The 12,281-nt window shown below is 57.0% G+C and overlaps 1 protein-coding gene across 4 annotated transcripts in view; it reads right to left on the bottom strand.

The window, feature by feature from the left end:
• Positions 1-6,269: 6,269 nt before the first annotated feature.
• The window catches only part of DIDO1 (death inducer-obliterator 1), a 52,259-nt gene continuing 46,247 nt past the window's right edge, over positions 6,270-12,281 (bottom strand). For all 4 annotated transcript variants that reach the window (XM_032606021.1, XM_032606018.1, XM_032606019.1 and 1 more), the window contains exon 17: positions 6,270-10,803. In XM_032606021.1, coding sequence (XP_032461912.1) covers positions 7,757-10,803 — 3,047 coding nt within the window. In that variant the 3' untranslated portion in view covers positions 6,270-7,756. The remainder of the gene's footprint in view (positions 10,804-12,281) is intronic.

Raw genomic sequence — 12,281 nt, 5'->3', positions numbered from 1 at the left:
CCAAGTTTCAGCAACTATGAATACAGCTGCTGTAAACATCCATGTGCAGGCTTTTGTGTGGACGTGAGTCTGCAGCTCCTTTGGGTAAGTACCAAGGAGTGTGCTCCTGGAGCGTATGGTAAGCGGATGCTTAGTTTTGTAAGGAATAATCAAACCATCTTCCAAAGTGGCTGCGCCATATTCTGAATTCCCACTGGCATGAGCTAGAGCTCCCGTCACTCCACATCCTCAGCCCCATCTGCTGTTGTCAGCGTTGCATGCTTTGGGCCGTCTAAGAGGTGTGCTTGACGGCCTTCTGAAGACTCGGTTACTGTGCCAGCTAGGTGGCAACCCCGCGCGGGGCAGGGCGGGGGCGATGTCTCCCGGGACACGGTCTGGGCTCCGCAACCCACGTTGCTCTCGCTCCAGGATTGCTGGATCTGGAATCAAGGGGTGCGAATGGGGTGGCCCCTCTCCCTATTACCTCTCGTGATGCCCGCAGAGTCTGTGCTTCCTGTTCTGTGACTCTCGGTTCTAGAGGGCTCAGTCCCGAGGGGAAGAGAGCTTCCTCGCGGGGACGCAGTGAGGCTTCCTGGGGCCGTCGGTGGAGGCTGTGGCCCGGCCACTTGGGACTCTTCAGGCCCACAGCAGGGGTGGCAGAGCCCGACTCTCACGGGTGAGGAACTAGAGAACCCAGGTCCTCTTCATCCTCCAAGCCGGTGGACGGCCACAGAGATGCCCTCGGGCCTGACGGCTGAGGCTCAGACTGGGCAGGAGCAAAGGTTTGGGTCACCCACCCGGCCACGAACCCCCAGCAGCTGCTCGAGGGCCCAGGGAGCGTGGACGGGGTCACGGAGGAGGGTCTTTGCCGGTACCGGCGCCGCGGCTGCCACCAGGAGTGACGGCTGTGACAGCCGCGCCTCGTCCTGCTTTTGATGGAAACGTGCCTGCGTGTTTATCCACCACACGCTTTTGTTTTCTCCTCCTTGCTCGTCCCTGATCGCGTAGGATGCGACGAGAATGGCCGGCCTTATTCCCATGGTCTGCAGGACCGGGAAGCCCTCCCAGAAGCGACGGGAGGTCCAGTCCCCTCTCCTGGGGGCGGGGACAGTGGCGATGGGGATGTCGTGTTGGGCGGGAGGTGAGTTTGTGCCTGTCTTCCTTTGGGGATTTGGCCCAAAGGGCGGCTGTAAGCAAGGCATGGAGGCGCGCAGGGGGCCGAGATGGTGGGGGGGGGGTGGCTAGCCGGGCCCCTTTTCTTAGAAGCCCCTCTGCTGCGTGTTCGCGGTTGAGGGGATCAGCAGAGACAGTTCTGCACGAGATCTGGAGACCAGAAGAGAAGCGACAGCCGCACCGATTTTTCAACCCAGAGGTCGACCTGGGGTCACGCGCGGGGCTGTCGCCTTGTTGGGGGCAGTGTCCCCACTGGCCACGCCGCCTCCCGGGATCCCTCGGGCCAGGTGTGCCTCTAACCTTTATGACAAAGTGCGCCAGCTTCTCAGGCCGGATGTCCGCACCGTCCAGGCTGGAGGTAGAGAGAAACACGTGAGACAGGCTAGTCCATCCTCGTGGGGCCCGGCCTGGCCTCACCTCGCCCTCCACACCCTCCCGTCTGCCCGTCCTTCCCGTCCAGCTCTGGCCGCAGCAGCTCCCACAGCCGGGGCTAAGCCTGCAGACCAAGCCCTGATGCATCCCCCCATCCCTGTCTCCCTCTTCTCTCCCTCCTGCCCTCTCTGTCTCTCTCTGACCCAGATAACGAAGAGACGGTGAGACCCACGGCGCCGGCGTCTGCAAACCATTTGCTGCGCATCTTATTGCTGTGATTTGTGAGTTTTGTTCGCTCCTTAAGGAGTAAAAGAATCGGAGAAACCTTTGTTAGAGATGTGATTTCAATCAGCGGCTTAGGGGCATTCGATGAAATACCTTTGTGACCGATTTCTAAATATTTGGAAAAATTGTTCAGTATTTAATTTGGTGTTTAAGTGTTTGATATTGTGTTTAAATATCTCTAAAAATATTGTTTAACAGGTGAGAAATAGGACATTGAAGAAAATACGAGTTTCCTTCTGCTTGCTCGAAAGTTCCTCAGCTCTTAAAGTATTGATTAATCGCACACGTACAGAACGAAACACAAACCAAAGGAAAGTTTAAGGCAACTGCTTTTGAACTTCCAAGGAAATGAACGTGGGTTTGAACTCGCGGGGTCAAGAGATGAACACTCCAGTGACGAGGGGCAGGGCAGCTGGAGTCAGAGGCCAGCAGAGGCGGGGAAGGGCCAAGTCTTCAGTTAAAACCGCAAAATCACAACACGGTAAAAGCAGCAAGTGGTGGACCCGGTGCTGGAAAGAATCGGGTCCGAATGCCCAGCAGGGTGGAGGGATTCCAGGACTGGCCTAGAAAAAGGCACGATGCAGCAGGACGCCAGAGCCAGGGATGCACAGGGCCGTCCTGACGGGGGTGATAGCGCAGCCGAGAAAAGCAGCCCAGAGGGACCCGAGGCTGCTGCACGGGGCTCCTCCCCCTCCCTCTGCCCTCCTCCTCCCTCCCCACTCCTTGTTTTCTAAACAAAAGGAAAGTGTTCCTTTACTACTTGATTACACGGGTGGGGATCTTTTCTGAAAACCAAGAGCGCGCCACTCCAGATGAAAGGATGCACGTCGTCCAGGGAGAGAAGCGTGACCGCGGCCGGTTAGCCTTCCAGACGTGAGCTGCTTTCTTTTCGGTCCTGACACGTGTGTGCGTGTGTGCCAGTGTGTGCGCATGTGTGTGCGTATCTGTGTGCATGTGTGCGCGCAGGAGCTGGGGCTTATCCCTGGGAGCTGCCAGCCTAGCACTTGGTCTCCCTGTGCGTCTGGGTGTTGCTCACAGTCAAAGTCACAAGTGCAAACAGCCGTGCCTGCAGCGCTGCCATCGGACAGGACGCCCCCGTCCCCCAGATGCCTCCCTCGTGCTACCCCTTAGAGGCCCCCCACCCCACCCTGTCTGCAACCTGCCCCCTCCAGCATGTCCCTCAGGGGGTCCTGCGGCCAGTGGCCTTGGTCTGGGGCCTCTCTCACTGGATGCACTTCCCTCCTCCCCGTGGCTGGGCCACTATCCACCCCCGTGTTGACTGAAGGGCACCTGGGTGGTTTCCTGGTTTAGGCAACTGTGAATAAATCACTATAAGTACTTGGGTTCTCATCCCCTTGGGGTGATACTGCCCTCACTGAGGATGCGTGCTTTGGGGTGAATGTCTAGCGGGGGGTGGCCGGCTTGTGTGGAATTTAATGACAAGTCACTGATTGGAAACCCAGAGCTCTTCTCCAGGGCGGTGCCACCTTCCCTCCCCGCCACCCCGCATCCTCGCCAGCACTTGCTACAGTCAGTTTTCTGACCCTTTACATAAAGGGACACCCTGGGGTGATGTCCACAGTGGCTGAATTCCTCTTCTTTTTCTCTGGCAGACCCTGATACCCTGATTTGCTGCCTTGCAGCCAGAGGTGGCCGGGTGCCAACCTGACCAATGAGGTCAAACCAGACATTTGAAAGGGGAACAGAGGCTCTGTTGCTCCTGCTGGTTTCCTCCTATAACAGTGAGGTGATGACGTGATGGCTGCAGGGGCAGCCTTCTTGCAAACACAAGGACAAGAGTCATGAGCTGAGGATGCAGAGCACGGGGGACCCTCAGTGACATCACAAGCCACTCCAGCCACCAGGGCTGCCTGCCCCACCCTCGTGTGAAGCTCAAAGATGGAAAAAGTCTCTGTGCTTCCTTGGTGACCCCCCACCTGAACACCAGCAACATGGGTACAGGAAAATTGGGCCAGAAACACCATTAAGAACACTTGTCTCCAGATGGCCGCATTTGGGAGATCCTGATTTTCTTGGTACACCTCTCTCATTTCCCACATTCTGGGAACACACAGGACCCCACAAATCTCCAGGGAGCCCACATTCTCTGGAAAGTAGAAGTTAGAAACTTTTGAACAACGTGAAAAATGTAAATGATGCTTTTTTAAAAAAATAAATTTATATATTTTTATTTTTGGCTGCGCTGGGTCTCCGTTGCGCGCAGGCTTTCTCTAGTTGCGGCGAGCGGGGGCTACTCTGCGTTGCGGTGCGCAGGCTTCTCATGGTGGTGGCTCCTCTTGTTGCGGGGCACGGGCTCTAGAGCGCAGGCTCAGTAGTTGTGGCTCGCGGGCTTTGTTGCTCCGCAGCATGTGGGATCTTCCTGGACCAGTGCTCGAACCCGTATTCCCTGCATTGGCAGGCGGATTCTTCTGTTTTTTTTTTTTTTTTTTTTTTTTTTGCGGTACGCGGGTCTCTCACTGTTGTGGCCTCTCTCGTGGCGGAGCACAGGCTCCGGACGCGCAGGCCCAGCGGCCACGGCCCACGGGCCCAGCCGCTCCACAGCATGTGAGATCTTCCCGGACCAGGGCACGAACCCGTGTCCCCTGCATCGGCAGGCAGACTCTCAACCACTGCGCCACCAGGGAAGCCCGGCAGGCGGATTCTTAACCACTGAGCCACCAGGGAAGTCCTAAATGATGCTTTTGATGAATACTTGACACCTTTGGGAATTGCCCAGGTTATAAGAAGTGAAGAAAGGATACAAGAATGTATAGAATCCCAATTTTGTAAAAGAAAAATAGAGGGAAAAAAAGATTAAGGGAAAAGATACAGATGGCTGCCCGTGGTGACCACTGGGTGGAAAGTGTGGGTGGCGTTGGAGGGCCTCCCCTTTCCTAAATGTCTGATGGGAAGCAGGCGTCAGAGCCATCCCAAGCCAGGAGCTCCCATCCCCACCCTGAGGGGCCTGGGTTGGAGGCTGGGGCTCGTACCCTGGGGCACCTGCCTCCCCAATCCTTGCTCAGGCCCCTTCAAGGGCACAGCCAGATGGTCCCCGTCGCCGTGCCCTCACCCTGCTGTCTCCCTGGCCCTGGACCTGCTGGTGCGGGGGTGGGGAGGGTCCGGCCCCTGGGGTGTGATCCTCCCTTGGAGGCTGCTTTCATCCTCCCTGACAGTTGCCTCTGCGGAACTGGATGGGATACGGGGCCCCGCCAGGTACCGCGGCCCTCGAGGCCTCAAGCGGGAGGGAGTCCTCATGCCAGGTTTCCGGAGAGCCAAGCGCTGCACGGCGCACCTGATTGCGTGTGAGTGACTTTGGCTAAACGGGGTCACGGGTTGGAGCCGTCAGGGCTGGTCCTGGAGGAGAGCAGGGGTAGTTGGCAGGGTGAGGGCGGAGCAGCGGATGCCACGGAAGTATTCTGTGGAGCAGATAAAGCAGGGCTTGGGGACGATGCAAACATCCCAGCTGTACTCAAGGGACTGAGGATTTTAAAACTTGCGCGTATTTTCCCCGACGTTTTGGGGAAACTGCTTGGACAGCAGCCTGCAGGCCAGAGGGACTCACGCGTTTTGGAGCCGGGCACCGTGCCCAGCCCTGCTCGCGTCTATCCTGCAGGATTCGGGATTTCCTCTTTGGCAGGACCTAGCCATAGGGCGGTCTTCCCCAAGGTCAGGCTAGCGCTGTGGGCTTTCCGTAGACGAGCGGCCACCCTCCTGGCCTCGCCTGGCCCGATGCCTTTCTGAGGCGGCAGTGATGGCGGCGTCCCCTCGCGGGACCCCCGCTTTGTGGCACTCGCCCCTGGTTTGTCCTGCACTCGGCCGGGAAACCAGACGTTAGGTTACTGACTCTCCAGCCCACAGGGGTAGAGCCTGTCCTGCCCGAGGGATGTTTTCTGCGTGTCTCGGCTCACGGCGGGAGATGGGTGCACAAACTTGTTGAGAAGCTAAATGCTGGCACAAGGGCCACCAGGATGGGGCCAGTCACTGGTGGCCCTGAAGTTCAAGGGCAAGGCCGACACCTTTGTCTTTTCCTCCCAGCCGCGGCCGCTTCCCTGACCTGAAGGCTCCGCATCTGCTGGTACAGCCCCTGCCACTTATTCCACCCGGCAAGGCACCTGGGCCACCAGCTCCGCCTCACCACACGCTCGTGACCAGCCCGGTGCTCCTTTAAGGCCCGAGTCAGCAGCCGGGGACTTTTGGGTGCCTGCCGACCCTGCCGGTACCGCCTGCCCCACGTCTCTGTCATCCCGACCGTGCGCTTCTCTGTCCTTCCCTTGGTGGCCTCGGGCTTCCTGCTCGACATGGGGTCCTGTGCTGGAGCCATCCCGGGAACGGGGTGCATCCGGCAGGGGTCTTCAGGCCAAAGGGCACCGCGGCCCACACCACGCCGACTGCCAAGAAGCGGGAGCTGAGGCATCCCTCTCCAGACCCGACTTTCCAACGCGATGCCACACGAGACAGAAAACCTTCTGTAGATGTTTATTCTACTTCAAGTAACAAAGCTATGAAGTTCCATGTTTTAATGTACAGTGATATAATGCTTTGCAATATAAAATACAATTTACAGAAATTTCTATCAAGTAAGCCTAAAGAAACACACTTGATTTTTTACATTTGTTGTATTTAAATTAGAAAAATTTTTTTGTTTTACACGTAAAAAAACCTTCACATCTCGTTAGATGTTGGAACTCGTCGCCACTTTAACGTAACCTACTGACAGGGTCTCTAACACCGATCACTCCAAATTGCTAAGTTCTCGGTGTTCTCATAACTTAAACGTTTGTGCTAGAAAGTGAAAAATCTGTAGTGACGTACAATGGAACAGACTCCAAAGAACAAATGAAATTCTCTAATTTTATATTTGCAAAAGTAAGTTTATGAAAATATAAAAAAATTATCAAAGTTTATTTGTACAGTCAAATAAATTAGCAAGTTTTTTCTCTTTCGCACTTCAGAAGTACTTGGAAAATACATGACGAGAAGCAGTATACTGTGTCTCACAGTGAAAAGCTTTCTAGTTTGTAGTTCTTAAGCTAATATCACTATTTTCATCTCAGGCTTTACACAAATATTGTTCCATTTCAATGACAAACGTTGAGATTTGTCACAAGTATGTATCACAGTGCGGAGCGAGTGCACTTTTCCCGGGACAGAGAACCGCTCAGATGGTAAAGTTCAACAAACAAAACGTTCCTGATTATTCAAATCAAAGAAACCTACTCCCTCCACCCGCCCTGCCTTTTAAAGTACACTTAATTGCTTTATTTTCTCACTTTCTTTAGGCTGGTAAAATTTAAACCTTTTAAAATAAATTGTTATTTAAAATTCCACAATTTCTATTCAGATGTTGCTTTTAATCATGTTTGGGGGTGGGGGGAACATGTAAGGGGATACCTAAACACTGAGCAAAACAAAGAAATGTGTTTTTGTTTCCTGGTTGGAATTTGTAATTCAAATTTCTTCATGACAAGAGAAAGATGCACCTGTAGTTAAGTCTGGTGTTTCTCAACATTCCAGAGACGAGCTGACACAGCCATGCACAGAAACACGTGGCCGCCTGCCCCCGAAACCCTGTGAAGTCAGCTTCTGGAAACAGGTATCACAGATGAGATGTCAGGAAAGGTATGGCTCTGAGGTCCACTAAACTCCCTTAAAATTTACAATAGTCAAGTTATTAGAAAAGATAACTTTATAATCTGAAAAAGCAATATGCTTTTGTAGGTACTTTCCCATTTCAGTACATTTAAATGGAAATGTTAAAGAGTTCTTAGTTTTTTGTTTTTATTTAAAAAGCATCAGAATTGTAAAGGTGTGAAATTTTGTAAGAAACCATCATACACAAAATTACAGTAATTTCTCAAGTCCAGAAGGTTCTGTCCTGTGCATGAGCACCCAGCTCTTTCCAAGACCACCTGCTTATTAGCACGTGAGCGCGGCTTCACGGGCGGCCCTAGGTCTGGGCGGTGGGGGCGGCAGCCCGCGGGGCCTCGGCCTTGGGGTCCCGGGGTCGCTCCGGGCTCCGACTACGGTCCCTGCGGCGCTCCCGCTCGCGGGCCTTGTCGCGGTCGCGGTCCCTGCTGCGGGACCTCTCCCGGTCACGTCTGCGGTCGCGGTCGCGGTCGCGGTTGCGGCTCCGCTCTCGGGCCCGGTCCCACTCGCGCCCCTTGTCCCTGCCCGCGTTGCGCTCGCGGCCCCGGTCCCACTCGCGGCCAGCGTCCTTGTCGCGGTGTCGGTCCCACTCGCGGCCTCGGTCCCAGTCCCGCTCGCGGCTCCAGGTCCGGCCGCGTTCCCGCTCCCAGGGCTTCCCACGCTCCCGCTCGCGCCGGCGGTCCTCGAGGGCCCGGCCCGGGCGGCTGTCGGGCGGCGGGGCCTCGGGCTCCTCCGGGGCCTTGTCCCGGGGCCGCCCCTCGAAGCCTGGGCCTCTGTACTCGTGGCCCCTGCCCTCGCGGAATTCGGCCTCGGGGCCTGGGGCCGGCGCGCCGGGTGGCGCAGGCGGGTGGCTGGGCAGCTCCAGCAGTGGCCGGGGCGCCGGCTTGGGTCCGGGGGCGGCCGGGCCCTGGAAGTGGAAGCGTGGAGGCGCCGACTCGCTCTTCTCGGGGAAGGGAGCGGCCCCCCGGGGCCCCCCAAAGGGCAAGGGCGCCGGTGCCCTCTGGCCGGTGAACCTGGGCGGTGAGTGGACCCTCTGCTCCTCGAACTGCTGAGGCTGCATCCCCCTGGGTCCCGGCACGAATCCAGGGGCTTGGCCCCTGGGGCCTTCAAACTGCCCAGGGTGCGGCCCCCTCGGGCCCACAAAGTGGCCGGCGGGGGGGCCTCTCTGACCTCCGAACTGAGAGGGAGGAGGGCCACCTCGGGGTCCTTTAAACTGCGACAGCAGAGGCCTCCTCTGGCCCCCGAACTGGAAAGGCGCGGCGCCCCTGTTTCCCAGGAACGGGGCCTGCTCGGGCCCCTCGCACTGGCCAGGGGGGCCCGAGGCCTCACCGTAAGGGGCCTCCGGGAACTCCCTCTTCTCCCCGTGGGGGTCCTTGCGGTCTTCAAACGGAGGTGGCCCTGCTCCCCTGGGCCCGCCCAGGTGGGAAGGGGATGGGCCCCTCCCGTCCCCATAGGGAGGTGGCCCATGTGGCCCTGAGAACAAGGAAGGGATGGGCCCCTTTTGGGGCCCGAATCTGGCTGGTGGAGGCCCCCCTCTCGGCCCGTCGTTATTAGAATTCTCTTCCGAGAACGGAGGGACTGGCCCCCGTGGGCCTGTGTAATTGGGGCCGTGAAGGCCCGACATCCCGAAAGCACGCGGTGCAGGCTCCCGCTGGCCTTGGAACTGGGGTGGAGGCCCCCCTTTCTGTGCTGCGGCAGGGAACGTGCCGGCCCCCTCACCTGGCCTGGGCTGTGGCTCTCTGTCTCCTTCGGTTTCAGCTACCAGGGAGTCACTTTTTTCGGGAAACTGAGCATTTCTCTGATCCTCGTACTGGCAAGAGCCCAGAGGTTTTTCCTGAGAGTACCCTGGACCCGAGAAAGGATCCCTTCCTCCGGGAGGGTGGAAGGTCTGGCCCTCATGCTGCGAAGGGAAGAGAGGCTGGAAGGAGGCACCCGGCGGCGTGGGCAGCAGCACCTTCCGGGCAGGCCTGGCCACGCCGTCCCCGCCGGCCGCGCCCTCAGGCCCCGGGCTTTCCACGGGCTCGCGCAGAGGGCCGTCCTGCTTGGCCGGCGGTGGGGCCTCTTCGCCCGGAGCCCACGGTGGAGGGGCTGACTCTGGCTCCTCCTGGGCCGGGAGTGGCCCCGGGCCGGCAGCGGCCCCTCCGGGCGCTTCTCTGGCCAGCGGGGGCCTCGGGGCGGCCTCGCTCTCGTTGCTCTCCGCGGCCAACCGCCGGGCCTGCCGGGGGTCCCGGCTCGGCCGCGCCTCGGCGCTCGGGCCCGGAGCCTGGCTGCCAGCGGGGGGCGCGGCTGGCTTGGCCGCAGCCTGCGGCTCCGGCGGCAGGAGCGCAGCCTTGGGCGGCGGCGACATGAGCGCATCCGACACGGAGAAGTGGGCCATGGAGGCCCCGACGGCCGCCCTCTGCTGCCTGAGCGCCTCCTCCTGCTCCTCCACCTGCCTCTGCTGCTCCTCGATCTGCTTCGTGAGCTCCTCTATCATCTGCTGCTGCTCGGCCAAGGAGGGCGCCGGCAGGCCCGGCCCGCCGTGCGCGTCCACACACATTCTGGTGGGCAGGTCGTCGACGGTCACTTTGGCTTCTTCGAGGATTGTCTCGTCCTCCGGGTCATAGGCCACCTCCTCCCGCTCGACTGCCTCCGCGGCCTTCTCCGCGTCCTGGCGTCGCCCGCGGTCTCCAAGCTGAGTGTCGAAGGCTCTCTCAGGCCCGTACTCTTCCTCGGGGTCATACGGCCTGTCGTCTTCCTCCTCCTCCAGAGCTCTGTCTTTTGAGAACTGACCAAACTGCTGGACAATTGGGTCCAGCAGAGGTGCTGCCGGCAGCCCGCCGCCGGCTTTGGCTCTCGAGTCCTGGTGGGGGGCTGGGGCCGACTCAGCAGGCTCTTTGGTGGGGGGGTCAAACGCCTTCTTCTTCCCAAAGAGAGTCTGCAGGATATGTTCTAGGGGCGAAGCTGTTTTTGAAGAAGAGGAAGTGACAGAGGAAGCGGCCACCGTCACTGACGCGGGTGATGCTGTGACAGTGTTCGTGGCTCCTGGTTTGAGCGACGACAATATCTGTAACACGGAAGACGAGGCCGGCGCGCCTGGTGCTTCTGGAGGAGGGGGTGGGGGTGGGGGAGACCCCGGGGGTGTGGTGCTGACAGCCGCGTCCCCTGGGCACAGCGGGTACTTGGGCGGCTTCTTCTCAGGGAGCAGGGCTGCTGGCACTCTGGGGTGGACGGGATCCATTTCTTCTTGTGTCTGAGTACGGGGCCGCTTCTCCTCTGTCTTGTCTAATTCGCCGGCATTTGAAGGACGCTTTATTTTTTGACAGATTACTAACCCCAGGATTATGTTTGGACGCGGTGACTCAAGACCTAAAAAAACAAAACAGTTGTGCAAATTTTAGAATCGAATTGTAGCTTTTGTCCTTCAGGGGTAAACTCTGGGTGTAAAGGGCAGCGGGGGGATGGTTTCCAGAGGGAGGAGGAGGAAATTCTGTGGCAAAACAGAACCAAGAGTTTGAAGACCAGCTGCAAAAGATGCAGACTGCACCGTGCACCTGCCCGGCCTGACGGGCCCACAAACCACAAAACCAAGGGCCCAATGCACACGCGCATTCGCCCAGTGCTAAAATTATTACAGATTTTCAATTATACACAACGCTAGGGTAGAGGCGTGCTGGGGGAGGTGGGGAAGGCCAGCACGCACACACTCCAGGCCGTCCACCTACTGGGAATGAAGCCGGTACGTACCAGGATGTTTTCTAAACGAACCCTTAGCTGTGTTCCTTTATTTGACTCTTGCTACAAATCAGGAAGGCAGCACCCCCTTTCGACTTTAACTTATGAGCTGCAATATGTAAATTAAGCTATTCATACTAACATGAAAGGTTCAATTAAGGACCAATTCTACAACTCAATTACAATGATCGACAAGATTATACTGATCGATATAGCACACACCATTCGGTAAGTTCATCAGTCACTGGTGTCAGAATTACAATCGACGGGAAAAGTGACGCTGACCAAAATGCCTAAAACAAATGTTCTTGCAGGTTTAGAAAGACGTTCAACGACCAGTAACTCATCAAAAGCTGCCGAACGCTCAGGTCTCTGTCAACACAAGACGTGCGGCTTAAAGCCCAACGGTGTTCGGACAGGGGCAACAAAGGACAGACCACGTGGAGAACACGCTGGGAATTTCAGAACATTGCACAGTTCTTAAAAAATAATTATTTCTTAAAAAAATCTTCGTCCAAACATTGTGGATCGTGGTGCACTGTCCCAGGGATGCTACTGTCTCTGTACGGCTCCTCCACCCTCACACTAATAACAAACCTGGAACACCAACAGGGAAACAGAAAAGCCCGAGTCACAGATTGGTAAGTTAGGGAGAAATGATAAACACGGGACCAAAATTTTGTTTCAACAGCATATTTAAAATTAATCAAATTGTATAAACTCAATTTACACATGAATCACTATTGTGTAAAAGATATTCGTGCTATATAGTTTTTGTTTAATCACTAAAAAAGAAAATCAGCACGTTTTTCCTATTCTTCCTGTGATTTTAAGCTGATCACAGATCCAATAGTTGTCTCTGGACACCCACTGTGTAGCTCTGAGCGCCTGTCACCCTTCCTAAATTCCAAGAGAGGTGGGGTCGACATGCCGAGCGAGAGGGTGGCGGATGTCCCACCCCGCCCCCGAGGAGGAAGACCCGGCATGCCAGAGTGAGCTGGGCTGGCCCAGCATCCGCATGGATCGGCGAGGTACTGCCAGCCCCCCTCTGCACTGTGTTCAGCGCCTCGTTTCACAGGCTGACATTCAAGGGCTGAGGTGCCCATGAAGAC

Source organism: Phocoena sinus, chromosome 15, assembly GCF_008692025.1.
Source record: "Phocoena sinus isolate mPhoSin1 chromosome 15, mPhoSin1.pri, whole genome shotgun sequence".
NCBI classification, from domain to species: Eukaryota; Metazoa; Chordata; class Mammalia; order Artiodactyla; family Phocoenidae; genus Phocoena; species Phocoena sinus.
The sequence above is the reverse complement of the archived record's forward strand: the minus strand, read 5'-3'. Positions and strand labels throughout refer to the sequence as shown.